The 26,983-nt window shown below is 40.6% G+C and overlaps 1 protein-coding gene across 5 annotated transcripts in view; it reads left to right on the top strand.

Annotated features, from left to right (window-relative positions):
* Positions 1-2,404: 2,404 nt before the first annotated feature.
* LOC113574646 (TGF-beta receptor type-1) overlaps positions 2,405-26,983 on the top strand; it is a 30,309-nt gene continuing 5,730 nt past the window's right edge. For 3 of the 5 annotated variants that reach the window (XM_027005715.2, XM_027005713.2, XM_027005714.2), the window contains exons 1-7: positions 2,405-2,593; positions 6,743-6,973; positions 19,901-20,143; positions 22,196-22,426; positions 23,578-23,745; positions 25,777-25,933; positions 26,653-26,777. In XM_027005715.2, coding sequence (XP_026861516.1) covers positions 2,524-2,593; positions 6,743-6,973; positions 19,901-20,143; positions 22,196-22,426; positions 23,578-23,745; positions 25,777-25,933; positions 26,653-26,777 — 1,225 coding nt within the window. In that variant the 5' untranslated portion in view covers positions 2,405-2,523. The remainder of the gene's footprint in view (positions 2,594-6,742; positions 6,974-19,900; positions 20,144-22,195; positions 22,427-23,577; positions 23,746-25,776; positions 25,934-26,652; positions 26,778-26,983) is intronic. The other 2 variants (XM_027005716.2, XM_027005717.2) reach the window with 2 other exon arrangements.

Genomic DNA, 26,983 nt, shown 5'->3' with positions numbered 1-26,983 from the left:
TATGAAACTTTTCCACCAAAAAACAGCAAAAGCATCATTTATAGCAAAATGTGTCATTGCTTTGCATCAGCTTACTTGTGCGAATGAATGGAAGCCAAAGCAGTGTACTGTCCTTGTATTAAGATGATAGATTTATGTCTGCAAAAGGATTTTAGACATGCAGCAATGTGGCTGTGCTCACACAGCCAAGAGATGTTTTCACATTTACATTGCAGGCATTTAGCAGATGCGATTATCCAGAGCGCCTTAAAAGTGCTTTGTCGTTTATTCATAGAACAGATCCTAGCCAGTATGGTAAGGTGGAATTCAACATGCCATTGAGCTAGAATACAGTTGAAATACAGGGACCAATGCTGATGCCTAGAAGTGCAAAACAAGTAAAAACTCAGACCACGATAATTGCAATAGCTATACATGCTAGAGCTTCGGTTACCCAAAGAGTTCAGGATCAATGGTCATTCTAAATATTCCACAAATAGATAAGCCTTCAGTCTGCGTTTTAAGGGACTCTGCTGTCCGGCCAGCCAGTGGAAGTTAGTCCTGCCATCTGGGAACCAGGAGGATGGTCTCAATGCTTGTCTTCCATGAGTCTTGAAAAATGGCGCTTCAAGCCGAGCCGTACTCATGGTACAGTTTGGGCTTTGACCATTGACTGCATGTATGGAGGATTTGTATCAAGATTTTAAATCGGATGCGGGCAGCTACCGGAAGACAATGAAGGTAACGCAGCAGAGTGACGTGTGAACTTCAGAAGACTGAAGACTAATCATGCTGCTGCCTTCTGGACAAGTTGTAGAGGTCTGATGGCTCTTAGAGGAAGACCAGCAAGTAGCAAGTTGCAGTATTGCTTTGAGATGACACGATACTCCACAAGCTCCCGGGCAGCTTCCTGTGAGAGAAAGGGCTGAATCTTTCATATGTTTCAAAGGAGAAATCTGCAAGACGGGGTCAGATGTTTTTCTACGAATGGGTGCTCTTCAAATATGGCTACATCTGTCGGTAATGCACATGTTCATGATTCTGATGCTTCACATTTGTATTCACATATTAAAAAATCTGTTGTGTGAATACAGTTTAAAAGATGTTCTTTTGAGTATGGCATCAATATTTTGTTCATGTGTGTATGATATTTTTAGCTATATTTTAGCTACGCGTCATCTTAAATTGAGGGACCCGTTGCCTGGCCTCACATTTTGCTTAAACTATTTAACAAATCAAACATTTCAAGGTCTGTGGGAACTGGTAAACAAATTTGCTTCTGGATAAATCTGAGCCATTTGCTTTTACACCTCTGTTTGCGTTTCAAAAACACCATTAACATTAATAGCCTCAGCCTAGAGCTAATGCATATGTTTTCTCTTATTAGAAGCATTTAGCAGCACTGTACTATTACCTGGACACCAGTTTGCCTGAAACTGAGTGATTAAGACAAGCTCTTCTGCATGTTTCTTTCCTATGTCACAAGATGCTCTTGTGATCTACACCAAGCGCATTACAGAATAACCAGCTGTGCTCCATCATTTAGGTTGAGTTTTAGAAGCAGAGTTTAAAACAGGAATGGCCTGGACCACTATCCCACTCTGAAAGTGCTTTTGAGGCTCCTGTGTAGTTTTTGGCCCAAACTTTACTGCAAGAACACAGGGCTGGTTCTCTTACAGCTCTTCAAAAGAAAATTTCATTTTAAATATAGAACAAGCTTACAATTATGGGTTTAGACCATGTTATGTTAGTTTCTGTTTTAATTTTCTCTCTGTTGTTCAGCTTCAATATGGTGTTCATGTTGCTCTTAACTCGGACCAAAGCCAAGTGACAGCCACCCACTCTGTGCTTGAATGTAAGGTTGTTATTGTTCTGAGTGCAGGGGATGTGGCTGTGGTCCTTGCTTCTCCAGTAGCTGTGGCCATGTTTGGCTGCTGGTCTTTGACCCTTGACCTGATTCCTTTATGCTCATGTACAGGCCACACTCACTTTTCTATGCTCAGGACACTCATGCTTGTAACACTAATTATTCTTCAAACCACAGTTATTTCAAATGACGGATCTGTTTTTGTGTTGAGTAGGTGTTCTTTGTAGTGTGTGCGTGCATGCATGCATATACGTACAGTGTCCATCTACCAAACCGTCATTTGTTAACGCTTGGGTCAGTGATGACAGCCATATTCCTGGCTCAGCACAGTACTTGGTCTTGAAGTCCAAGTCACAGGTACAAACTCATCTTCAAATGTCTACTTTTGAATCCCTAACAAACACACCTGGCGTTTTCAGTGAAGGCCAGCAGTGTATACTATAGTTCGGGTCCACCTCCCTCTGCTCGTGTGTTTATCGGTAGGATACTATGCTAATCCGGCCATCGGAGGCGGAGCGAATCCCCTGTTGCGTATTCAGTAGCTCTCCAATTATTTAGAGTGGAGCAATGCGAAACGGGGCTGTGGAAATAACGAGGGGAAAAGGCGATGGGATTTTCTTTGAAAAGGCAGGGTAGATTCGTTCAGCTGCGAGGTGAACTCACATGTTGCCCCGGACATGCCTGGTCGCAGGTGCACTACCGCTGAAGCCACGCTGCTGTTATTCACGCTCGCTCCGCTCAGTGCGGGTAAGAGGCGCTTCGCTACTTTTCCGTCTGATTTGGAAATAAGTTTATTATAGTCATTTTGGGTTGGAGCTTCATTTAGGAGATTATATATGATGCATCTCTATTAATTGGTAAGATGTGATGCCTGGTTTACTGTACACTGACTTGATCTTCCTTCGAATGCGTGAACTCGTTGACCAAAATAGACATAAGGGCAAATCCACTGGCGTTTTATTGTTCGGCTAGCACTTAGACATGGACTCTGAACGTTGTGCAATTAAACGAGAGCATTGTGTAATAGACTTATAAGAGCGTTAAGTCAAAAGATCGGACGGGATCCCTTTAAGCGATCTGGCGCGACAGATGTTCGCCTGTGCGTGGGGAGAGCGCTCCTTTCGTTGGGAACACCTGCCAGCAGTAGACACCTTAGTAAAGTTCGGATGCAGCACGACCTCACTTGTTAAAGTACCTGGAGTGTTATGTTTTATCGATGATATAAATGTGAATGATGAAGGTAAATGTATGTCACTCTTATGATTGAGTGGTGGCTTTTTAAATTGAAAAGTTTATATTAAAAGTGTCAGCGCACCCTTTTTTCAGATAATTTTTTGTTGAGTTCTCAAAAATGCCATTTTCCTTCTCATATGGATGAATGGGAGACTTGCGTTTTCCCGTTCACTTAAACCCGTCCCCTCGCTTGATGGGTTGCACTTTGCGATTGATCAACATGTTAGAAATACATTTTCATATGTAGGTCCGCACAGATTTTTTTAAGCATGTCAACTCTTGGCAGATTGGACGTGTTTTGTTGGAACAGGGTGATAATGGATTAAATCTTTTTTTTTTTTAATGTTATTTTCCTGCTTAATGAGGATATGCCTTATTATGGGAATTGGCATCCGTACACCAGACTTTCACCGTTCTGAACCCGTCGGATTGATTCCTCGCTCCCATCCGTTACACACTATCAGACAATAATCCGAATACTGGTACAGCGCATTAAGCCCAGTCGATTCCTCCCACTCATCTGAACTGTAATGCGTTCGCACTACTGAGTAGAGCCAGAGATATTGACTCCCTATTCCTAACCGGCCCCGCCCCCCCCCCCCCCCAAAAAAAACCCCCCAAACAACAGCAGGATTATAACCAGTTTTTCCTAAGTGTAAATCCAGTGCTTTCCGAGAGCGAGAGGAAGCCTAGCCCTGTACTATTTTCTTCTAATCGAGCCAAGTTTCTGATTTCTAACTAGAACCAGGTATATATAAAGCCATTTTATAGTGTATAGGCTAACGTAATACTCATTGCACACACACAGTGTCACACTTTATCTTCAATTTCCACACCATGGTCTCAATCAATGTTACAAATGCATCCCCAATTTTTCAGGTTGAGGCAAAACATCAACATGGAAAAACATTTCTCTGAAAAACTGAGAATTTCCAAGCTCCATGTTCTCTTTTGTTATACAAGTGTGTAAATTTCCCCAGAAACATCTATTTCTCAAGATGAACTGCAAGCATCCTACAAAAATTTAGTATTGCAACATTTTTTAAGGCTCAATCAGGACTTGCTGCAACTGACAGTCACAGAACTGCCAAGTAGAACAGTAGATGGATGTTCATCGCTCCCTGTTAGTCGTTTTAGTCACATTCAGTTGCTGTTTGTAACCTAGAAACATTCTGCCATGTTAGGCCAGCTTGTGTGAGAGAGGTCTGCATGTTAAAGTTAAACATGCTTCTTTTTTTGTTTTGCTTAACTACTGAGTTGATCTCGATTATCCCGTGAAGTGAGACCATTTGTTTCTGAGTGTATGAAATTGATTTATTTCAGAGGTGTGAAAAATTGGCATGAAGACATCAAGATTGCAGTGCTCTACGATCTTGCCTTGCCTTCAGAAAAAGATTGTAAAGATTTACAGGGATAAGTCTCAGTTAAAAGGAACAATATACTTTTTTTTTTACTGTGTAAATAATAAATAGCTTATGGTGTTTGTTAGGAGAAACACATTTGACATAACACTGTTAAATTTATGAGTTTGGCTTTGCAGTTTGACAGGCAGTTGGATTCTTCTTATTTGTAGAAGCAGTCTGAGAAGTGGTCTGTGTGCAACAGAAATTCAGTCTGGAAAATTGCAAACATCTTCACACTGAAAAACATGGAAGTGAATCATAAATAGGAACAGCATGTTTTGAAGGATTGTAGATAACCGTAGAAAAGCTTAATAGCACTTCCTTACTAACCACCATTCAGTGTTTCTGTTTATTCTTTGTGGTTTCTGGTGGTGTGTGTATTTTCTATGAGACCTTTAACTAACTGGACACACACAATTAAACCATTCTTTACTAGTAGATACAATATAACAATCTGTTTGAGAATAATAAACATGGGACGAGTGCAAGTTTGAAATATTCCAGAAACAGATTCTAGTACCTTATGAAATCCAACAAATCTAGTGCATATAGATTATGTCGCCTACAGCCTGTACACTAGACCCTCTATCTCTCTTGAGTGGATCTGCTTAGAACTGAGGAATAAACCTATGACTGGCTTAAAAACACCAATCATACATCACTGGTGCCCGTGTCTCTTGGCAACATTAGACTCATCAGTGGAATTTGCCTTGAAAATCTCAAGATAAGAACAAGGTAGCAGCAGAGAACGGTTAGACATTCATACCACTGGGACACACCGGAGAGAATGTCATTAATTAGTTCACGCCTCATTTATGTGTCTCCACCACTCATTCTGCCACCGAACACAGCACTTTACCTCCATCTTCTCTCACCTTCCCTGCAGCAGGGCCCAGCTCCATGTAACTGATTGAACTGAGGCAGAGATGCACAATACTGAATGCATTTCTTTAAAGCTTGAGCAGGACACGTGTAAGCAGAGCAGGCTGAGATTAGCATGTCATTAGCCTTAGCAGCATTACTCCACTTTGACCTGCAGTGTAAGCGGGGATCCTGTTCTGTAAACTTAAAGCTATACTTAAAGAATGTAGAAGTTAAGAAGATTAGTTCCTTCTTTTTGACTGTTAGTTGGGAGGCACAGAGAACTGAAGGTCATTTTTAAGTGAAACTTTGATCTGGATTTACAAATGTGCTGTGTGTTTTGAGCATAACTGATTTGGCCAAAATGTGGGGATTCATTTGCAAAATCTCTGGATCCAAAGTTCAAGAAGATCAGCTTCTTGAATGGTGTGAAGGAAAGTTTATTTTGACTGAGAAAAGCAAAACAATCAAGACTGATAATAACCAAATTTTCAAGTACATCCAAAGCAAAGGGAGTTAAGTGGAGGGTATTGCTCATATATTTGATGGTGATTTTAATGCTTTAATTCAGGGCTATTAAGAAACCAGGTCAAGTCTCAGAACTCCCTTCTGAAGTGGAAATCGGTCAATACACAGTGTCTGTCACTGATAAAAAGGAATGAATGAGGAGAATTTTTCTTGTTATTAAATGGATATAATATTTTATAAAATGATATAAACCTTTAAGTGTCTTTAAGTGCTTAACAATGCAATTTTGTGTAGCGTAGAATAGTGCAGGACAGTTTACTAGTATTAAAAGCATCTAGTCTCATTAAGGTGGGCAGATATCCACTCTAGGCTGGACGGAACACTGATCAATATTATTTTAGCATGTCACTGGGGCGCATACATGTCAAAGAAAATAGCTTCAATTTCAGTGGTTTAACAGATCACCTTGTACCTCACATGCAGGCAAACCACAAAGTCCACACTCCAAATGCTAGTCAGTTAGGGTGAAAATGCCAAAAAGAAAAATAACTTTAGTTGTCAGTGGTCAGTAGCAAGGATTTGGTTTTAATTTTGTGTGTTGTGGTGTCATGTCCAGAGTAAGTGCTCCTTTTAGGGCTTGCTGGCTGCTTTTATCGATTAGATGTACTCATTAATACTTGCAGTACTAAAAGCTTGAATATTCGGCATCTCGCACAAAGCTGCTTTAAACAATGCTGGAAGGACAAATTTTGCCAGCAGGTGAGATGTGCAGTGCATATACATTTTATGTATAATGTCAAAGAAAGGAAAAAAAACAAACAGGTAGTGTGACACAAATTGTTCTCCTTGCTTTTAAAGCTATTTGAAAAGTGTTCTTCTGTAATTATCAGCTTTCTAGTAGCTTTGTAAAAAGTTCATGATGTGGTTGCAGCCCTGAAGTGTGTGTGTCATCTTTGTGCGAACCACACCTGCGAGACTGAGGCAGAGGGTGCATGCTGGAACTCGGTGATGCTCATCGACGGGAGAGAGGAGGCCGTGAAGTCCTGCCTTTCACCCAGCGAGATGAAGGGCCAGGTGTTCTGCTACGGCTCCCGCCACGTCTCCAAACGCAACTGCTGCTTCACCGACTTCTGCAACAACGAGACCCTCCATCTTCACACAGGTACAGCTCCTTCTAGCCACCGAACCCCTCATGCTGTCTGGAAATGCTTTGGCTCTACCACTGGACAAAAACTGGTGTTAATTTGCTAATATGTGCCGTTAGACACCAGCAATGGTCCAGAATCCTACTTGTTTCAAGTCTTCTCATGTTCATCCTCATTCCCTCCAATGGCATCCTGTGCCCACATTAAATATAAAACCCTGATGGTTGCCAACAAAACCAAAAATGGACTATATATGGGTGTACACTATGTACTCTTTTATGTATGTACTCTTGATTGTCCATGAGTTAGCTTGATGGTAACCAAGCTGTTTGCAGCTGGACAAAAACATTTGCATAGCACTTTTTCATTCACAGACACACCGTTTCAGGCACAATTCAAAGTGCTTTACATAGACAGAAAAAAGGAAATACTAAGACTAATTACCTCCCAGGGGCTATCACCTTGGGAAGGTTTTTGTTAAAATGAGGGGAAAAAACCCAAACAAGTTAAATAAAACAGTTTATTTAAATAAATTTAATGTGGTTGATTTAAATAAAAACAAATTAGATAATGAAATAATAAAAATGGTAAAATCCATTTTTACCACCTGAAAGAAGTAAACAATATTTATGTAAGTAGTGATTATTTTTTTTATTTTTAAATTAAAAAATCACAGAAATGGATCTCTAGCGTTTGATATAAACATGTCTTTGTACCATTAGCATGGGCTACATATCAAAGTAATTGCAGTAGTCTGAAAGGGCTACATCCTTGACAGTGGTTGAAATGTTCAGCCCTTCTTAAATAACCAAGCCTAGAGTCTGACCATGAGAGTGTGCAGGCCTAGTCACATGTGTGAGAGACCAAAACACTCCAATAAGGCATAGAGATCTTTGGCCTTATTGTCCTTTGGCTTGTCAAAATCACCAACACTGACAAAGTGATCAAAGTCAGTGGAGATAAAAGACAGCATGACCATAAAAACATCAGTAAATCTACATGGTATTTCTGTAGCCTGCATACAGTTACTAATAAAACTCATGGTGCCCCTTCTAGAGTTGCACAAAGATACTCAAATGAGCTAAATTCCCCAAATGATAACTTCTTACATTGAAAAAAAAAATCTGTAATAGGATATTTCACAACCTTTCCTACTGGCTCCTGTGAAAGAATGTATGCAAGTAGCTCTTGATGAGAACAACATCTAGAATTATAAAGGTAAAAATAACTAGGGAGGTTAATGTCATGCTGACACACAAAGCAGTTAAGGTGCTAGCTTACTTTATCTGCATCTCTTATTATTGTTATTGGGTCATTCCATGCCAACTCGCCCAGAGTTAATGTCCAGGATTTGTCGTGGATATTCTTGAAATAAATAATGTGAAGACTTCTATATTTGTTAAATATTTGTTGCTGAACATTTTACAATAATCAAATGAATAAAGATAAATATTTTTTTTAATGAAGAATCTTTAATTTTCAAAAATTTAAATCTCCATTAGTTTATTTTCTTGCAACCAAATCTGTTTCTCTGTAGTATTAATATAGTGCGACAGATCTCGCTAAATATAGCTTTGAAGCTGAAAACCCACTTTTAATATATTTTGACTGTATGTTTTCCCAAAAAGGATTATTCAAATTTCCATTTAATGTTTCTTTTTTTTTTAATGGGAAAGTGTTCATTTCCATTGTTGATATATAAAATAATATATAAATGAATAAAAAAAATGTAATTAAATTAACTCAGAGGGCCAATGTTTTTGCAAAGTCTCATGAGTTTAGTAGAAGCTTTGACCTTTTTCCCCCCCAAAAATTCCATGACATGAACATCTAATACTACAGCTAATACTAGTGTGAAGGTTGCCACATGACTCACATAGCATCATTGTCATTTTAAAATGAAAAAAGCACACACTTTGTATTGCACATAACACAGCCATTACTGTCTTAGTATGTGTTCCGTGCCTATTGAATTCCTATTAATTATGTAGAGGTTCACTATATATGGAACTAATGAGCATATAAATACACAGCCTTAGGTTCTGTTGGTGAAGCTGTAGTATCTTTGGGCAAAAATGTGCTTTATCTCATGTCTCCATTAAGCCTCCTGTGGTTAAATGGGGGAATTTCATATGCACTGACGGTGCAAGGAACGCGTGCGCAGAAATGGCTGATTACCTGGCCGCCACCTATATGTTTTACTTCATGGCAGTGCACATCTCTACCTGCTACAAGCAGCTACAATATTATTGTCATTATTATTGTTTTGCTTGTTTGAGTAGATTTACAATTTCATGAAGATTAAATGTCAGATTGGTCCACCCTATTATGGTGTTAATCCCCTAGAGATGATCATTTTGTTTTATTACTGCATGGATTAGGATTAGGCCTCAATGTAAACTCTATTTTCTCTGCATCAAATTGTTGTTGCCCTGCTGACCCTAGATAACCTTAGATTAATGTTGTGCAGTAACATGAAGCATGATCACATTGCGCAAAGTGATTGTGCACTCATACATCTGTGAAAATTCACATCATGAGAGCAATTCTAAATTAACAAGTGGTATGAACACCTCAATAAATTAGTAATTACAATTATTAAAATTATTAATCAGAGCACCATCCCGATTCCATGGAATTCTTAAAGTTTCATTAAAAATTAACTGTTAGATATTAACTCATACTCCACTCATTAATGTTACAAGTTCTGCAACATAGTTATTGATCATCTACCAAAAATTAGAAACACAACCCATGAAGTATAAGCTTTACACCTAATAGAATGTTTATTGGTTGCTAAGAGTAAGGTAAAGAATTGACTGAAAAAGGGAAAGGGGGATAGTGAAATAATGGCTTGTGGTATCAAATTCACTAAAGTAGAGCTATAAAAAAGAATTAACAAATGTAAACAAACCAGATTCATGGTGAATCAAGTGTGATTAAAATGAAGTTATTAAATCAACCTGTAGGCACAAATGGGAATTAATTAGGACTGATTACCTCAGGACCACTTGGTTGAGTGGGCAGAGGGGAGCTCCACTGGATCACGCTGCTGGCTTATGGGCCTAAGCATGTGATGTGAAGCTGGAAGGGGTACCAACATGACCCAGCTTTTCCGAACCCTGGACTCGTACTTTGGTGGTTTAGTAAAAGAGCTGCTTATTTGTGTCAACTGTTAGGCAGTGTCCTTGGATAATGACATCCACAGGCTCTGTATTCTATTCTTGACTTTGCTGAGGATTCAGGAACTGATTAATTGCTGGCTACATGGCAAAACGTATGCTTCTATCAGCAACAAACCAAAACAAATGGACTTGCTTAATCAAACATGTAGGTCACTGAGAGTGTGAAGAGTGAATTAAGACAAGCATGAAATAAATAGCAAAACAATTAAAGACTTGGATCTAACAAGAATACACTTGAGTGGATTCTGATCTTAGCAAGAGGCTATGACTGAGTTTCTCAAAAAAGGTCTTAGTTTTTTCTTGCGTAAACTTGACTTGTTCTTCCACACTCACTCCTCTGCTTTTAATAGGTAAGAAAATGGAAGTTTATCAAGGAATTCTAAGGAGGTTCACCACAAACAAAAGTTAAAACAAAATAAAATGAAATAAGGCACTTCACAATTTCATGTCTGATGGTTCTTGAATCTGGTTCATATAACACACTAAATTAAACATAACTTAGAATAAAACGAGCATATGAGTAAATACTAAAGCAGTTAATTTAATTCCTTTCCTACTTTAACTTGAAAACTACAGACTACTAAAATCAACTTGTAACGTGGGTGGCTTGGCAGGATGCAGAGACGAACCGTGTTGAACACAGAAATGTTTATTTGGCACACGTAACACCAGTGAAGAACAGTTAAGGACACAGGCTTACATGGGGTCAAACACCAACGACTAAATGAGACTTTATATACATGCGCGGTAACAACATAAAACGAGGAACAGGTGTGATACACGGGAAAGGCACGGCCATGCAAACGAACACACACACACACGCACAGAGACGTCTGGGTGGAGGGGGCCGTGCTGTGACGGAACCCCCCTAACAGGCCGGCGCGGCAGGAGTCACACTATCGGGCTATGGCCCCCAGACCAATGCCAAACGGAGGGGCTGGAGGTCTGAACGACCCAACATGGGCCAGCGCGAGCAGGACAGATAGGAGGAAGACAAGGACCAAGATGATGATGATGATGCACACAGGGATGGAAACACTAACAGGAACAGACACTAAGGCAGACAAAGTGGGAGATAAAGTGACTAGCAGTGATTGTGACGGGTATGGGTACACCGACCAGGCCAGGTATATCAACAAAACCACACAAAGCATTGTGAAATAGTCTGGGAAAGCTGGCAGGAACCCCAGCCAATCCCCCAGTCATTGGCTGGGTCGAGGTCCGACAAGTTTGGGGGGGGATTGCCCATCGCCAACTTTTATTTGGCACACGAAACACAACGAAGAACAGTTAAGCACACAGGCTTACGTGGGGTCAAACACCAACGACTAAACAAGACTTTATATACATGCACAGTAACGACGTAAAATGAGGAACAGGTGTGACACATGGGAAATGCGTGGCCATGTAGATGAACACACACATACAGGGAAAAGTCTGGGAGAAGGGGGCCATGCCGTGACACAGGTTATATAATTTCATCCAACTGGTTGATATAAGATTACTAGTAAGCACACTTAGAAGTAGTTGTTTTGTTGGTGATTAAAATAAACATAAAAAGTCACAGTGAACAAAAGATTAAATCTTTAAGATGATACTTGTAGACTTGTACATTTTGGCAAAAAAATGTCACAGAGAGATGAACTTCATGGAATGCACATGGAGAATTCATTTGTGCAGTGTAATTTAAAATCTGATGGAATTTTGGAAAGTTTTAAACATGCATGAGAAACAGACCCTGGTATAGTCATGAGAGTGTCTCACATTTGAATCTGGTTTACAACCTGAGGGTTCACAAGCGAAGGAAGAATTGCCAGAGGGCGATTAGCCTCTGGCCAAACCATGGAAGATCAGAGTTAATCCTAAACGTGTGACTGCTGAACCATATAGCCTGTTCTCCAGATATTTTCATTCAGACTGTAGATTGTGGCCCCGGAAAGGATCTGAGAATTATGGCTAGCCTGTTTTTTTTTTTATTTTCAAACAAAGGATAAACTGAAGCAAAAACAACATTAGCAAAGTAATTGGCAAACATTAGCGAATTAGTCTGCTAACATTTACTATACAGCTAAAACAACTTCACGATTACACAATTTGCCTGTTCGGCCATAAAAGAGCCAACTCAGCATCACTCCAGAATCCCTTCAGCTCATGGAGCTGTTGCGACTTTGAAAAGCCAAGCCAATGTTTAGTGTTAGTCTTAAATCGTCCTGGGTCACTTTCCATTTTAACTGGCTGGATGTTCTAGTTTAGGTTTTTTTGTTTTTGTTTTGCTTCCAAACTCTCTATATTCACCGATTTCTCTCTCCTTCAATTCACTAGCTATCTTTAAGCACTGTGAGCCATGACCTCACATTGAGATGGCCCTTTTGTTTTGAGCCTGTGTGTCTGAGATTAATACTTAGACATCTGTGTTCTGAAAAACTTGTCAAATCGGATACGACAGCTCTGCCTTTTGAATGAATATTTTATGCTTTAAAGGGTGACTCGCAGCAGCAGCAGAACACTATATTTCAGCAGATTTGTTTTCTTCTTCTTTTGACTCAGTAATTTGAATTCTTTCTGTTTTAACAAGCAAGTCTTACATAGTGTATTTTAAGATTGGGGAGTGATTGTTGTCTTTTTCACACTGGTTTCTGACTGCTTACAGTATTATGTGTAGACCTACGGTGTTAGTTTGTGAATAAGTTAAACAGTCACTGTGTAAACTGTTCTCCTGTGAAAGTGTTTTGGTTTTGGCCAGAATAATCTGTATTTTTGCCTATTCTTATTTCCTTGGCTTCCATGTCAAGAATAGAATTGAATATTTGGATTAAAGGTTACATATGAAATCTCTATTTCCATTTAAGAATAGAAAAGAGTTCCCTTTTCTCTTTAAAATAGCTATAGCCCTGGTGGCATCACCTGAGGGTTAAAATATAATTCCTGAAAGAATATCAGGTTGTGAGTCTGGTGTTTGGATGTCTGCTCGGAACGCTGCCTCCGTTTGCTTTAGAGGTGTGAAGTGAATGAGGATTATAGCAGAAGACGTCTGCACTTCCTCAGCTTTCTTTTCCCATCCTCTTTTCCTTGCTACATTTTCTTTTGAATTTTAAACTTCATGACGAGGAGAGAAAACACAGAAAAGAGACAACAAAATGTGGAATCTCTTTTCTCGTCTTCCCCCAGTTGGTGCTCTTAGCTAATATAACAGACAAGGGAGCTTAAACACTAGAACTCCTTTCTCCCAAGAAGGTTGGATGTATAGATTGTTCTATCTGATTTCTTTTGGTTGTAGTTCACTAGGCCAAAAGCCATGGATGGAGGGAATTAGTGATGCATAATGTAAAAACAAGGTAATGTAAAGCACAAACCTGAAAGAAAAAGTGTTTTTTTTTTTCTTTTTCCTTTTGCTGCTTAAAAGAAACGTGAATTTGTCACCTCATGTTTCATTCAGGTTTTAATTAACAAAGCTTTTATTTCTTAAGTTCTGAAGTTATAAACCGGTGAGTGATATGTTGTGCTTCCTAGAAGGCAGGACTTTTTGTGATCAAAGAATATTTGAAAGCGGTTTTGTGCAAATTAATTCATTTTTACTCAGCAGTGTGTTTTCCTGCGCTTATGAAACACATACTCTTATACATCTCCACTAGGTGTAAAACCCACAAAGAAAACTGTTAACGATCCAGTGTGTTCCACTGTAATTGTGGTCTGCGGGGTGACCGTTTGGTAGCACCTCCCTGGATAAGAACTCTACCTGTTACCATGGTTACCATTAGCATGGATAGTTTACTGAAACCGAAAGGGCTTAAATGCCCCCCCCCCCCCCGTTTGGGGTGGGTGGGGGTGGGTCAGATGGGTGAGAGAGGATGTGTAGAAAAAGCCTTTTAAAATTAAGCTACTTTATCAAATGTTGCTAATGCAGAATAAAGCAGTTTACTCAGCCCTGTTACTGATGAAATGAACAGTAACAGTTTTTCATATTTAATTTTGCTGTAGGTACACCTACACAGCCCACGAAAGAGTTGCTGTGTGTGGCCGTTTGCACACTCCAATCAGAAGCCATAAGCCCTAGTGGGTGGTGGTAGTAAAGTTTTTATTTGACAAATACTGGCATTGCTAAGCCATATCGGAACTCTCTGGCAAGATGACAGTCTGTTGTTCTTTTTGTGTTTCAAAGCAAGTAAATGAACTGAAGTTGTTGTAAAGCACTAGACTCAGTAAAAGAACTTGCTCACATGCACAATTACAAACTTACATGTTAGAGTTCAAACACCCAGGTATTATACAGAACTAACCAACTTTAGCTTGCATATAACTGGCCTTTTACTGCCAGGCAAACTGATTTTGTATAATCAATTAAGCCGAACACTATAGACAGTTAAAACACTTGACCTGTATAGGATTTATTATTCTAATCACACACACTTGTATAGTATATATAATATTATCTATCAGAATATTCCCAGACCACTTGTGCATTCTCCCAAAAAAAAAAAAAAAATCATCAGTATGTCCTTGGCCAAAGATCCACTTAAAGCATTTAATTGTGTCTCAAAATAACCAATACTCTCAGTTTGATGGGCTTCTCATGCACATGGATTTGTCTGCAGAGCTGAGCAGCGCTGCTTCAGTACTTCAGTAGTTCTGATTTTGAGCAGACGGCCCTGCTGTTGATCCGTTTGGCAGGGCCTGTTTTGGGAGAAAGGGGAGGGAAGCGTGTTTGAAAGCCTCTCCATGGTCCTTTCACCAGGACCCTGTGCAGAAGCAGTGGTCCTCGGGGAGACGGACGGGGGGGGGGGGGGGGGGGGCATGGGGACCTGGACCTCAGGGGCCTTTTCCCCTTGGTGGCCCTTTGAAACTTTTGTTCATTTGCATGTATTAGGCCTTGTCAAGTGACATGCTTTAAATGGTAGGAAATCACATGCGTACTAAAAAGCCAGAGTAACTGAAAATGAATGGAGGCTCATAGAACTAGTTCCAGCTAGTTGTGATGGGCAGTACTGCTTTAGAGACTCTCTGAAACGCCCAAGCCCAGAATGACGTTTATCCGCGTGTTTATTGTCACCATGCCAAAGCCATAAAAACAAGCTGTAAAGTCACTTCAGGAACACATGGTGTACTACAAATGCCAAATGTTCACATTTGGAGCCTACTGTTTATGCTGTGCCCACCCTGATCTCATTTTCAAGCCAATGTGCTATGGACACCTGAACCAATGAAACAAGCATTGTAATCATCATAGAAAAGGGGGCTTAAAACAATTAAGAGGGCCAAGATTTATAGAGAACACGGATAAGTCAACTAATCAACTGTATTTTAGTATTTGTCCTGATCTTTCTTTCTATAGTTTGTTAGGTTCTATTTACAATATGTGAACTTCTAAATATTTTCTAATTGTGCAGTATGCACTATGTCAGTCAGGCACTGAAGGGAGAGGTCAAGGCAAAACATAAGTTTAAGTTTTACTCTTTCTGTCTACAATCTGCCATGTTTGGTACTGGTTTTATAACTTTGAAGCTTTTAAATATCTATCTATTTATTTATTTATTTATTTGCAATGGCTGTTCCAGTGCAAAAGCCATTACACAATCAGGTGTGTGACCACAGCCATTCTGACTGCGCTCTCGAGATGTCCAACCAGCATGAGATCATCTGGACTTCCTGCACTCACTCCTGCATGTGCCATGCTAATTATCATTCCAATAACATCCCACTGGCAAGCAGCTACAGGACAGAACCACGCTTGCAGGAAGCCAACACCAGAGGGCAGAGTGCCCATTTTGAATGAGTTATTTCATGTACTCATACTGATTGGCAGTATAATTGAATACACCAGCAATTTCTATACTATTTGAGTTTTTGTAAATGGGGCAAAAAATAAATATTTTGTATCTTTTATATACAAAATAAAAAAAAAATGTAAGTCTCACCCTTCCAGTGGGTGGTCCTATCTTTTTTTTTTTTCCCCCCCCTCACACTCAGGTCTTCTACCAGAGGCCTGGGTGTTTGAGGGTGCTGTGCAGTACTTTAGCTGTTTATAGGACTGAGGTTCTGAGGTGGTTGATGTTATTCCTGGGAGCTGTTGGAGCCACTCCTCCATCTTAGGCGTCACGCTGCCAAGTGCGTCCATCAGCACTGGGGACAACATTGGTGTTAAACTTCACATTTTCTCTATTTCTTCTTTCAGTCTTTGGTATTTTTCCAACTTCTCATTTTTCCTTACTTTAGATGTTTCATAACTTGGGACTGTCACAACTATCACTACTGCTGTTTCTTTGTTTTATCTCCTATCACCATGTCTGGCTGGTTTGCCTCCGTTTGCTGGATGCCTGTTGTTCTCACAGCAATCTCTGTGGCTCCTCCCATTGGGACCTGGGGGGTGTCCAGCTCATAACTGTGTATAATACCTGTACTGAGACCAACAAAAGGGGTGAGAAATAGTGGGGTTTCATGCTTAGAGCCATAGCACCTCACACTACTGCAAATGCACCATATTTGTTAATTAGAAGAATCAAAGTAGATGAACACAATGAAACTGTGTGCTGCTGAGACCCCATAGAGATGCCTCTAATAACCTTATCATGATATATGGCTGCAGAAAGGTGCGTGGTGATGGTGAATACTAAAGCACTAATTGGGCAGCCCTGTCTAGTGTCCAATGCTGAAATTTGCAGATCTGTATCCATTTGTAATAACAGCTGATGATGGGGAGGTAAACAGATTCTTTAGCTGTTTAATTAAAATGATCCCCCAGATTAAATTTAGACAGGGTAAAAATGAGATGGGGCCATTCTAGATGATCAAAGACTTTGTCGGCATCAAGGGAGACAACTAATGCCTCCAAACTATACAAAAAACTGTGATGAATAATATTTACTAATCTCCTTACATTGTGCGAGGAGAATCTCCCTTGAATAAACACAGTCAGAGAAGAGAAGGTGGGACACATTCTAGTCTTAAGGCGAGAGTTTTAGCTAGTCATTTAAAATCAAGATTTAAGACAGAATTGGTCTGTAATATGTCTGGGGCATCCTTTTGTTCAGAAGTTAAGGATATTGGCTTCCATTAGGGATGGAGGAGAGAGGTCTTCTTTTTGCTGCTCTGCAACTTAGGAAGATCTATTTTTTAAGCAGACATTATTCTCTATTGAGTCCAGTCATAAACTGAGAAGTGTATATAAAGAGAACTCTTTATATAAGGCCATAAAATATAATTTATTTCTTTATTTGAATATTTCCGGGATCCCTATGGGTCCTTAATCCCAGACATAGTTTGGTTATAGGACCTGTTTCTAAAAAAAAAAAAAAAGATAGGTACCAAATTGTCTTATTTGCATACTCATACATTTATTATCTAGCAAAAAAACATTGATTTTTCAGCCTTCTTTGATATTATAGCATCCACAGAAGTTTTATCTGTGTGTAATTTACTCAGCAGTTTGTCTGATACGGAACTGTTCAATCTCCTCCTGTAGTTCTAGTTCCACTCCTCGTCTCAGTGGCTGCATGTGCTGCCATCACGGTTGTTTGCCTCCTCTGTGAGCCATAATTCTTTTCTGTGAGCCATTCTCTTTAAAAAAGAGAATAGGATGCTCATTAAGATATTTCTTAAAATTAGTATCATGTAAAAGAAAGAGATTTCATCTCCACGGTTTGTTCTGGCAGGGCGTATTGGAAATATTAATCTCCATAAAAACAGATGCAAAATCTGAAATTATAATATCAACTATAGCAATGTAGGTTCTGCAGTGATACTTTGGGAGCTAAATTGAATTTACTACAAGACTTATGAACTTAGGACTTATGAACCCTTTATCATCTGCCTATAGAACTTGCCATGTGTTGGCCAGGCCAAATTGCCCTGGCCGTGCTCGGCATCGCATTTTGATGGTGGAGCTCTGTCTATCTGGAAAGAGAAACAGCAGTGTATTATCACAAATCCTATCTCAAAACTTTGAGAAAACAAGTGAAATATAATCACTTGACTGTATAAGTAGAAAATAAATGTGCATGAAAGAAACCTGCTGACCATATAGAATCCATTTTATCTACCTGCCTTATCAGAGATGGGCTGCACATCATAAAGTGGTTATTGCTTATGAACTAAAATGACTACACATCTACTTTTATTACTAAAGAAAGAACCATATACCTCACCCACCCAGTCCCGCTTCAACTTTGAATTCAAATGCAGTGAGATGGGTCTCCTATAAGAGAGCTATATGAACGCAACAACCCCCCAACCGTTTAGGAAACCTTTCCCTCTTAATTGGGTTATGTGCTATCCTTCTATTCCAACAGCGCACTTTTGAGTTCCAGCCTTATCATTCATTGGTTATAACTTGTCAAAGTAATATATCGACTTGGGTAAATCTAAATATATAATCACTATTGGAAGCTCCCACGTAATAGACTAAGGATAAACACGATATAAAAACATTTAAGAAATGTTTTTAAGAGATTAAGAATGAGAAAGACATTGTCATTAAACATAAACTATGAACAGTAATATAAGGGTTTGTCATTTGCATAAAAGATTTTTTGGACTTGACAGTGGTCTCTCTTACCCACCATTGGCAAGATGGTACCCATCCGCTGCTTATAGTGAGTGATGCGGCACCTGAGTCATCTTTGGCAGAGATGGACATGATGTAGTGTATCTTAGCGAGCCTCCTGCAGCCTGAATCACCTACTGAGATACACAACAAGACAGATGAGCAGAATGCATCATCAGGCAGCTTTGCTTACCAAAAAAAATAAATAAAATAATTCCCTCACATAAAAAGAAACACAAATACTCTTAACATAATTATATTAACTATATTGTGGAGCATAAAGAGATTTGGTGGATATAAAGCTTAAAGTTACCAACTTACAACCTCAATGACAATAGCAGCAATACTACTGCAACATAATTATATATTATTGTAGACTGCCCTACATTATGTTGGATGTAGTCATCCTTCTTATCCAGTACAGTCAGATCATACACTCACACCTAACTCACGTTTACTGATATACCAGTGGCCTGTGGGTGCATGGTTGCCAAGTTGCTTTTCTACCATTTGATTGACATTTTTTTCATTTCTTGGAGTTGAAGGTCAAATCCGGCATGAATAAATCTGTTAAGGCACCGTTTAACATTTGAAAGATGCACATGAAATATGCACATGAAATATGGTGCTTTCTAAATGACATCTTATTTCAGCTCACCACCACATCACATTATGCATGTTAGAAGAGCATGGCTGCACAGTCAGAGTGTGCGGGTGCTAGAATGGCCTGTCTACAGTACAGGACTGTCTCCCTTTGAAATGTGTGGTGTTTCTGAGGGGAAAGCCCCATATGGTTACACAGCTGAAGACTTGTATAACAAAAGAACGGCAAACAAATTCTGCTTTCAAATCTGGATCAGTTGTCTTCAGTCTCCAAATGAATATTACGTGTTGTTAAGAGGAAAGGCGATGTAGCACAATGCTTCTTTCCCAACTTTTTTGGAATCTGTTGCAGACAATACATTTTGAATGAGGCTATATTTACAAAAAAAGAATAAAGTTCAGAAGTTGTAATACAAATCTGACTGAATTTACAAATCACTGCTTTCTTTTTTACACATACTGTTAATTCACATACTATCCCAATTTTTTTGGATGTGTGTGTGTGTGTGTGTGTGAGAGAAAGACACTCAAGTAGAGCCCTAGCAGATTCACCAATGTGTAAGATAGATGTATTGGACAGTAGAAGTTAATAAGTGTGTGTTTCTGTGTGTGTGACACAGAGAGATCCTCTGAGGGCTCCGTTTGGGGCCAGTTGGTGCTGGCTGCTGTGATCTTGGTACCTTCTTGCCTGCTGTGTGTGGCTGTAGTTCTGGGGGTGTGTGCCGTGCACCACCAGCGCTGCATCCACAGTAAGGCCCGGGCTCAGGATCCCGAGGAGCTACTAGATGACCAGAGTCTCGTTTCCCCGGAAAAAGGCCTAAAAGAGCTGATCTGTGACATGAGCACATCAGGGTCAGGATCAGGTGAGGAAAGGGGACAGGGGTGGGGAAGGCTGCTACCATCTCTAATCCACATACTGATCTCTCTGATACTCTCTCTAATCCACATACTGATCTCTCTGCTACCATCTCTAATCCACATACTGATCTCTCTGCTACTCTCTCTAATCCACATACTGATCTCTCTGCTACTCTCTCTAATCCACATACTGATCTCTCTGCTACCATCTCTAATCCACATACTGATCTCTCTGCTACCATCTCTAATCCACATACTGATCTCTCTGCTACCATCTCTAATCCACATACTGATCTCTCTGCTACTCTCTTTAGTCCACATACTGATCTCTCTGCTACTCTCTTTATGTCCACATACTGATCTCTCTGCTACTGTCTCAAATCCACATACTGATCTTTCTGCTACTCTCTTTAGTCCACATACTGATCTCTCTGCTACTCTCTTTAGTCCACATACTGATCTCTCTGCTACTCTCTTTAGTCCACATACTGATCTCTCTGCTACTGTCTCAAATCCACATACTGATCTTTCTGCTACTCTCTTTAGTCCACATACTGCTCTCTCTGCTACTCTCTTTAGTCCACATACTGATCTCTCTGCTACTCTCTTTATGTCCACATTCTGATCTCTCTGCTACTGTCTCAAATCCACATACTGATCTCTCTGCTACTCTCTTTAGTCCACATACTGATCTCTCTGCTACCGTCTCTAATCCACATACTGATCTCTCTGCTACTCTCTTTAGTCCACATACTGATCTCTCTGCTACTGTCTCAAATCCACATACTGATCTTTCTGCTACTCTCTTTAGTCCACATACTGATCTCTCTGCTACTCTCTTTGATCCACATACTGATCTCTCTGCTACTCTCTTTAGTCCACATACTGATCTCTCTGCTACTCTCTTTGATCCACTTACTGATCTCTCTGCTACTCTTTAGTCCACATACTGATCTCTCTGCTACTCTCTTTAGTCCACATACTGATCTCTCTGCTACTGTCTCAAATCCACATAGTGATCTCTCTGCTACTCTCTTTAGTCCACATAGTGATCTCTCTGCTACTGTCTCAAATCCACATACTGATCTCTCTGCTACTCTCTTTAGTCCACATACTGATCTCTCTGCTACTGTCTCAAATCCACATATTGATCTCTCTGCTACTCTCTTTGGTCCACATACTGATCTCTCTGCTACTCTCTTTGATCCACATACTGATCTCTCTGCTACTCTCTTTAGTCCACATACTGATCTCTCTGCTACTGTCTCAAATCCACATACTGATCTCTCTGCTACTCTCTTTTGTCCACATAATGATCTCTCTGCTACTCTCTCTAATCCACATACTGCTCTCTCTGCTACTCTCTTTAGTCCACATACTGATCTCTCTGCTACTGTCTTAAGTCCACATACTGATCTCTCTGCTACTCTCTTTAGTCCACATACTGATCTCTCTGCTACTGTCTCAAATCCACATACTGCTCTCTCTGCTACTCTCTATAGTGCACATGCTATCTTAATCCACATACTGTTTGAGTCAATTTTACCTACTGGAATAGAAAATGACTAGACTGATTTTCGTAACACGCATATGGTGGCTTTGATAACACACAGCCTTTAGCGCTGGGCATTTTAGCCAGGGTTACAATGCAGAGATTGTATAACACAGATTATAAACATATTTCATGGCACCTCACCTTAATTTATGGTATTACCTTGACAGCTTCATATGTGAGTAGTGGGATATCCAACTTAATATGTAATGTAGTCTTTACCTTTACTGACAGAGAGAAAGCAGGCTTCCACCTTCAGTCTCCAAACTCCAGCCTTACACCCCCGATGCATCCCAGTCACTAAGGTTAAGAGCAGTTCCTGCTTTAACAGATGTCGAATAGTCCAGCCATTTGTGAGTTTACTGGTGCAGGCATTGGATCATTTACAGTCTACATGTTTTTCAGGCTATGCTGATATACTTATATCATTAGGCTGTTAATGTGTGTTTAGCTACTTTATTTGTGTTTATGTGTGTTTGTGTGCGTGTGTGTTTGTGTGTGTCAGGACTGCCACTGCTTGTGCAGAGGACGATTGCGCGGACAATTGTGTTGCAGGAGAGCATTGGGAAGGGCCGGTTTGGCGAGGTGTGGAGGGGCAGGTGGCGTGGTGAGGATGTGGCCGTGAAGATTTTCTCCTCGCGGGATGAACGCTCCTGGTTCCGCGAGGCCGAGATCTACCAGACCATCATGTTGCGGCATGAGAACATCCTGGGCTTCATCGCAGCCGATAACAAAGGTGTCTGACTGCAAGCCGCAAATCTCAATGCACTCATGGCCACTCTATTAGAAACCTCCACCATTCATCTTCAGTCACTGATCACCGTAATAAAAACCCACATCCTGGAGGTGCGGTTTAGAAGTGTACACTTACAGCCTGTATCCCTTTTGTTGCCATGCACAGTCTGTTTGCAACCATCACCCTGCTGTTCATTGGTCAGTTTCTGACCACAGGATCACTTCGGATTGGATATTATTTTGGGTTGCAGACCTTTTTTAACACAGCAGTGACAGCAGCGGCAGGGAAGTTGGGGTTGATCTGCTAGGAGTGTTGTAGGCATAGCAGGGTTCCTGCAGTTGTTAAACGTATACGTGTCGCTGCTGGGATGAGAATGGTCCTGTGGTCCGAGACTAACACAAACAGGATTACAGTACCTACACGTACACCTTTAGCGTGTTTCTATTCAATGATGGTGATAAGAACGGTTGCAAGTTTTATACTTTTGCTCATTTAATAATCTAATAGTCTGGAATGGCCCAGCATGCGTTTTTCTGCATTTCTTTTTTTTTTCTGATCCCTTTCCCTTGTTCCCCAAATATCAGGATTAAATGTTGGGGTAATCATTGAATATTAATACAAAAAAATATTTTGGCGATTTTGAGACGCTCTCTTCTCATATCAATAGCAAATTAATGTTTATTTAAACCATGCAAATGTTTAACAATGTAACTAAAAGTTCCAATTTCTACTCTACTGGATTTGTAAATAACACTGATAATAAAAGCTCAGTATGCTCAATGGGAGCCTTCCATTAATGCCGGCTGTCCTGCAGGACGACGTGGGGTGTGGGCGTGTGTGTTTTCCCGGTCACTTGAGGCCTGGTCAGTGTGAAGACGTTAAGCAGCATCTTATCCAGCATATTTAGCTCATTTGCAGCAGAGGCACTAATAATGAGAGAAATAATATGATTCAATGCACGAATGTTGTAGCTCTCTGTAAGGTGGGTTGGATAGCCTGATAAGGTAGGTGTAGGTTATTGTTTTATCTATCTCAGTACACAGGTATTGATATATTAAGGTTTTTTTCTCCTTCTCTCTGTCCATTCCTTCAATCCCTTCTCTCTCTCTCTCTCTCTCTCTCTCTCTCTCTCTCTCTGTGTGTGTGTGCAGATAATGGCTCGTGGACCCAGCTGTGGCTTGTGTCAGAGTATCATGAGTACGGCTCCCTGTTTGACTACCTGAATAGGCACACAGTGTCTGTGGATGACATGATCATCCTGGCACTTTCCATCGCCAGTGGCCTGGCGCACCTGCATATGGAGATCGTTGGCACTCAGGGTGAGGCGTCACTGACCACTGGCTGCTTGGCTCTGCGCCCAGCCACACCTCCCTAACAGGCCCCACCCTCTTCAGTGTAGTGAGCCTCTTCACGGGGCCAGAAAGCCACTGGTCAGAGCTTAGTTCTGCATTGAGACTGAGCAGATGTAATACACTAGTTAGTTTATTGCGGCTACCCCACAGAGGTTGTCTTTTTAGGGTTTTAGCCAATAAACATTTTCCAATTTGGACTTGGAAAAATGGACGCAGCTGTGTGCCCTGCAGAAGCCTATGAGAGGATCTTTTTGTGATATTTTTATGTAAAATAGCTACTTTAACATTATGCAGTGAAGTAAGTATGTGGAAAATATGTTTTTGAAAAACTTTTCCATTAAGCTTTATGGCAGGGTATTGGCTGAATGAACACAAATGCAGAATGGAGGTGCTGTTCAGCCTCCCAGAAACTGAAGAGCTCAAAATGTGACTGACAGTGGCTGAGCGGTACGGCTCACGTAATTAGAGGGCCATACAGAGGAGGGTGCACTCTTTTATTCGTCTGTGCTGTTTTACAATGTGAAAAATCATCTCCTGCTGTGTGAACTTGGCTGCCCTTCGCCACAGCTTTGATGTCATGAACGAATGCCTGCGTACAAATCCGGGGAGTTTTGAAGTCTTGCTCAGAGAGCAGACAGTTGCATGCTGTGTGCATCTCAGCAAAGGACTAGCAGCGCCGGATCCGCTGCTGAACGGCTGTGGCCTGACGCTGTGGTTTTCATGCCCGATGTCAACACACACCTATGATGGAGACCCATGCTGGCAGCCATGTAGGGTGTGCTCAGTTTAACCACTTCCTCCCTCGATGTCTGTACCAAGCTCACACTGTGCGTTGATGGGGCTGTGACGGATGTTGACATTACGGTTACTAGTCCAGGACAAACACTCAACACAATGACAGTGTAACTAAGTTGGACCGAATGAAGTGGCGATGTGAGAACTGTAGGTGACGGTTGCTTTATAACCACAGGGTGAGCTCCTGCCAGAAAGAAATGAATTAAAATAACAAACAAAACTGGCCCCACAAAATGAACTTCCCTAAATGGCAAAACAAACATACAGATATCTTACCTGACTTCCTATTTCAAACGAAGAGCAATGAAAGAAAGGAAACACGATAGAGTCCAAAACAAAGACGCGATTGGCTGTGCTCAATCCTCTTTTCTCAGAATAGCTCTTCTCATAGATTGGACTGCTCTGCTGTGCTCCCTTACCCTGTTACCTCGTGAAGGTGACAAATCCCTTTTAATTTGATGTTGTTGAGCTCAAAGGGCTTTTGTAATTGCCGTTTCCCAGAAACTGTTTAGCTGAATTTCTTGTAAATGAACAGAAACAAGTATACAGTTTTGACAGTTAGAGCTTCTTTCTGCTAGATTTGCCTTTCTTGGACGAGTTGCTAAGTTACAGTTTTCTGCACAGCAGCACGTTACTAAAAGGTTCTGAGATACTTACAGAGTGAGTCATTTCCTGTAGTCTTTATACATGTCCTTGTGGTTGACTAAATACAGTACAAATGCATATGACAGTTGAATTGGAATGATAATTTCAGTGTTTGCTAAATACATTCAAGAATGAATATAGTTGTCATAGAGAGACCATGTTAAACTCCAATAGGAGGTCACAATTATGATGTATCTTTCTTTTTTTTGGGTGCAGACATTTTACATTTGGCCAAAAAAATTGCCAAAACAATAATCAAAACCTCAAAACAAACAAACAAACAAACAAACAATAAAAAAACAACCTACAACATCTCTGCCATGCATGGAAACTGCTTTATGAGTTAGAAGTAGCAATTTTCCTTTAGTAATTCCATTAACCTTGGTGGTAAAAAGAGAGATTTTTAGTGGGAGTACATGAAAGAGGATTCAAGGTTACTATATATAGTAGCAGAATCACATCAGCTTTGTGTGTGTGTGTGCGTGTGTGTGTGCGTGTGTGCGCGTGCGTGCGTGCGCGTGTGCGCATGTGCATGTGTGTGACATGTCTGTATTTCAGGAAAGCCAGCCATTGCTCATAGAGACATAAAGTCCAAGAACATCCTGGTAAAGAAAAGTGGCACAGCAGTGATTGCTGATCTAGGACTGGCCGTCAAACACAACTCCACTACCAACACCATCGACATCCCTGTCAACCACAGAGTGGGCACCAAGAGGTCTGACTGCTTCCTTCTGGACACTAAGTTACACTATGTAGATTGTTCCCAAACTTTTTCAAGCTCTCAAAGTAGGGGTTAATCATTTCCAGCTTCATTAAACAGAGCAACACTCACACTTGTTTAAAAAAAACACATAGCTACTCCAAGATCCAACATGCAGTCTTCCCGGTTTTACTTAATGTGGAAACCTAAAAAGGTCCAGAAATTATTTTAGTCATTCGGAAAGAAAGGAAGCATAGTGTATTTTTTTCGACCTGCGTAAGACCAGCCGTGGTTTCTCCTATTCTGGAGTTTACTGGCTATTTCTGAGCCCTGTATAAAGGCTTGTAATCTATTAGCTCACCATTACTGAGTCAGTCTAACTGTTTACACCTGGCCATATGGACAGGCTCTAAATACACGGATCAGTCTCCATTGTGGAGGAGGGGGGAAGCACCTGATTTTGTGTTTGTGTGTGTTTGCATACATGTGTGTACGTGTGTTTGCCCATGTCTTCAGGCATGTTCTGCCCCTCTTTCGAACTCAGAATACCTGTTCTTCCTCTCAAGGACAGATGTGTCGTTGTTTATCTTCTGGTATGGGAACACTTACGCAGGACTTAATATTCATCACTGAGGTGTTTTAATGTCTGTGTGTGGACGTACGTACGTGTGTGTGTGTGTGTGTGTGTGCGTGCGTGGGTGTGTACACACACCTGCATGTGTGTGTTTGAGCAGGTACATGGCCCCTGAAATTCTGGATGACACGATTAACATGAACAACTTCGAGGCTTTTAAGCGTGCAGATATCTACGCCCTGGGGCTAGTGTTCTGGGAGCTCGCTCGGAGGTGCTCCGTCAGAGGTAAGGCTTAACGACAGGCCTAGTGCACCACCCACTGCAACTGCTAAGAAACACAGGGTGAATCAGAGTGCAGTGAATTAGGGTAGGAGAGGTGTATGCATTAGAAGCAGATAGCTGCCCATGCAAAGTGGCTAAAATGGACTTTAATCAGCTAAAAATAAATTGAGGCTTTTCTGTGGAATATTTTCCAGAATTACTATTAGTGA

The sequence above is a fragment of the Electrophorus electricus genome, chromosome 2 (assembly GCF_013358815.1).
Source record: "Electrophorus electricus isolate fEleEle1 chromosome 2, fEleEle1.pri, whole genome shotgun sequence".
In the NCBI taxonomy this organism is placed as follows: Eukaryota; Metazoa; Chordata; class Actinopteri; order Gymnotiformes; family Gymnotidae; genus Electrophorus; species Electrophorus electricus.
This window is presented reverse-complemented; position numbering and strand designations above follow the sequence as displayed.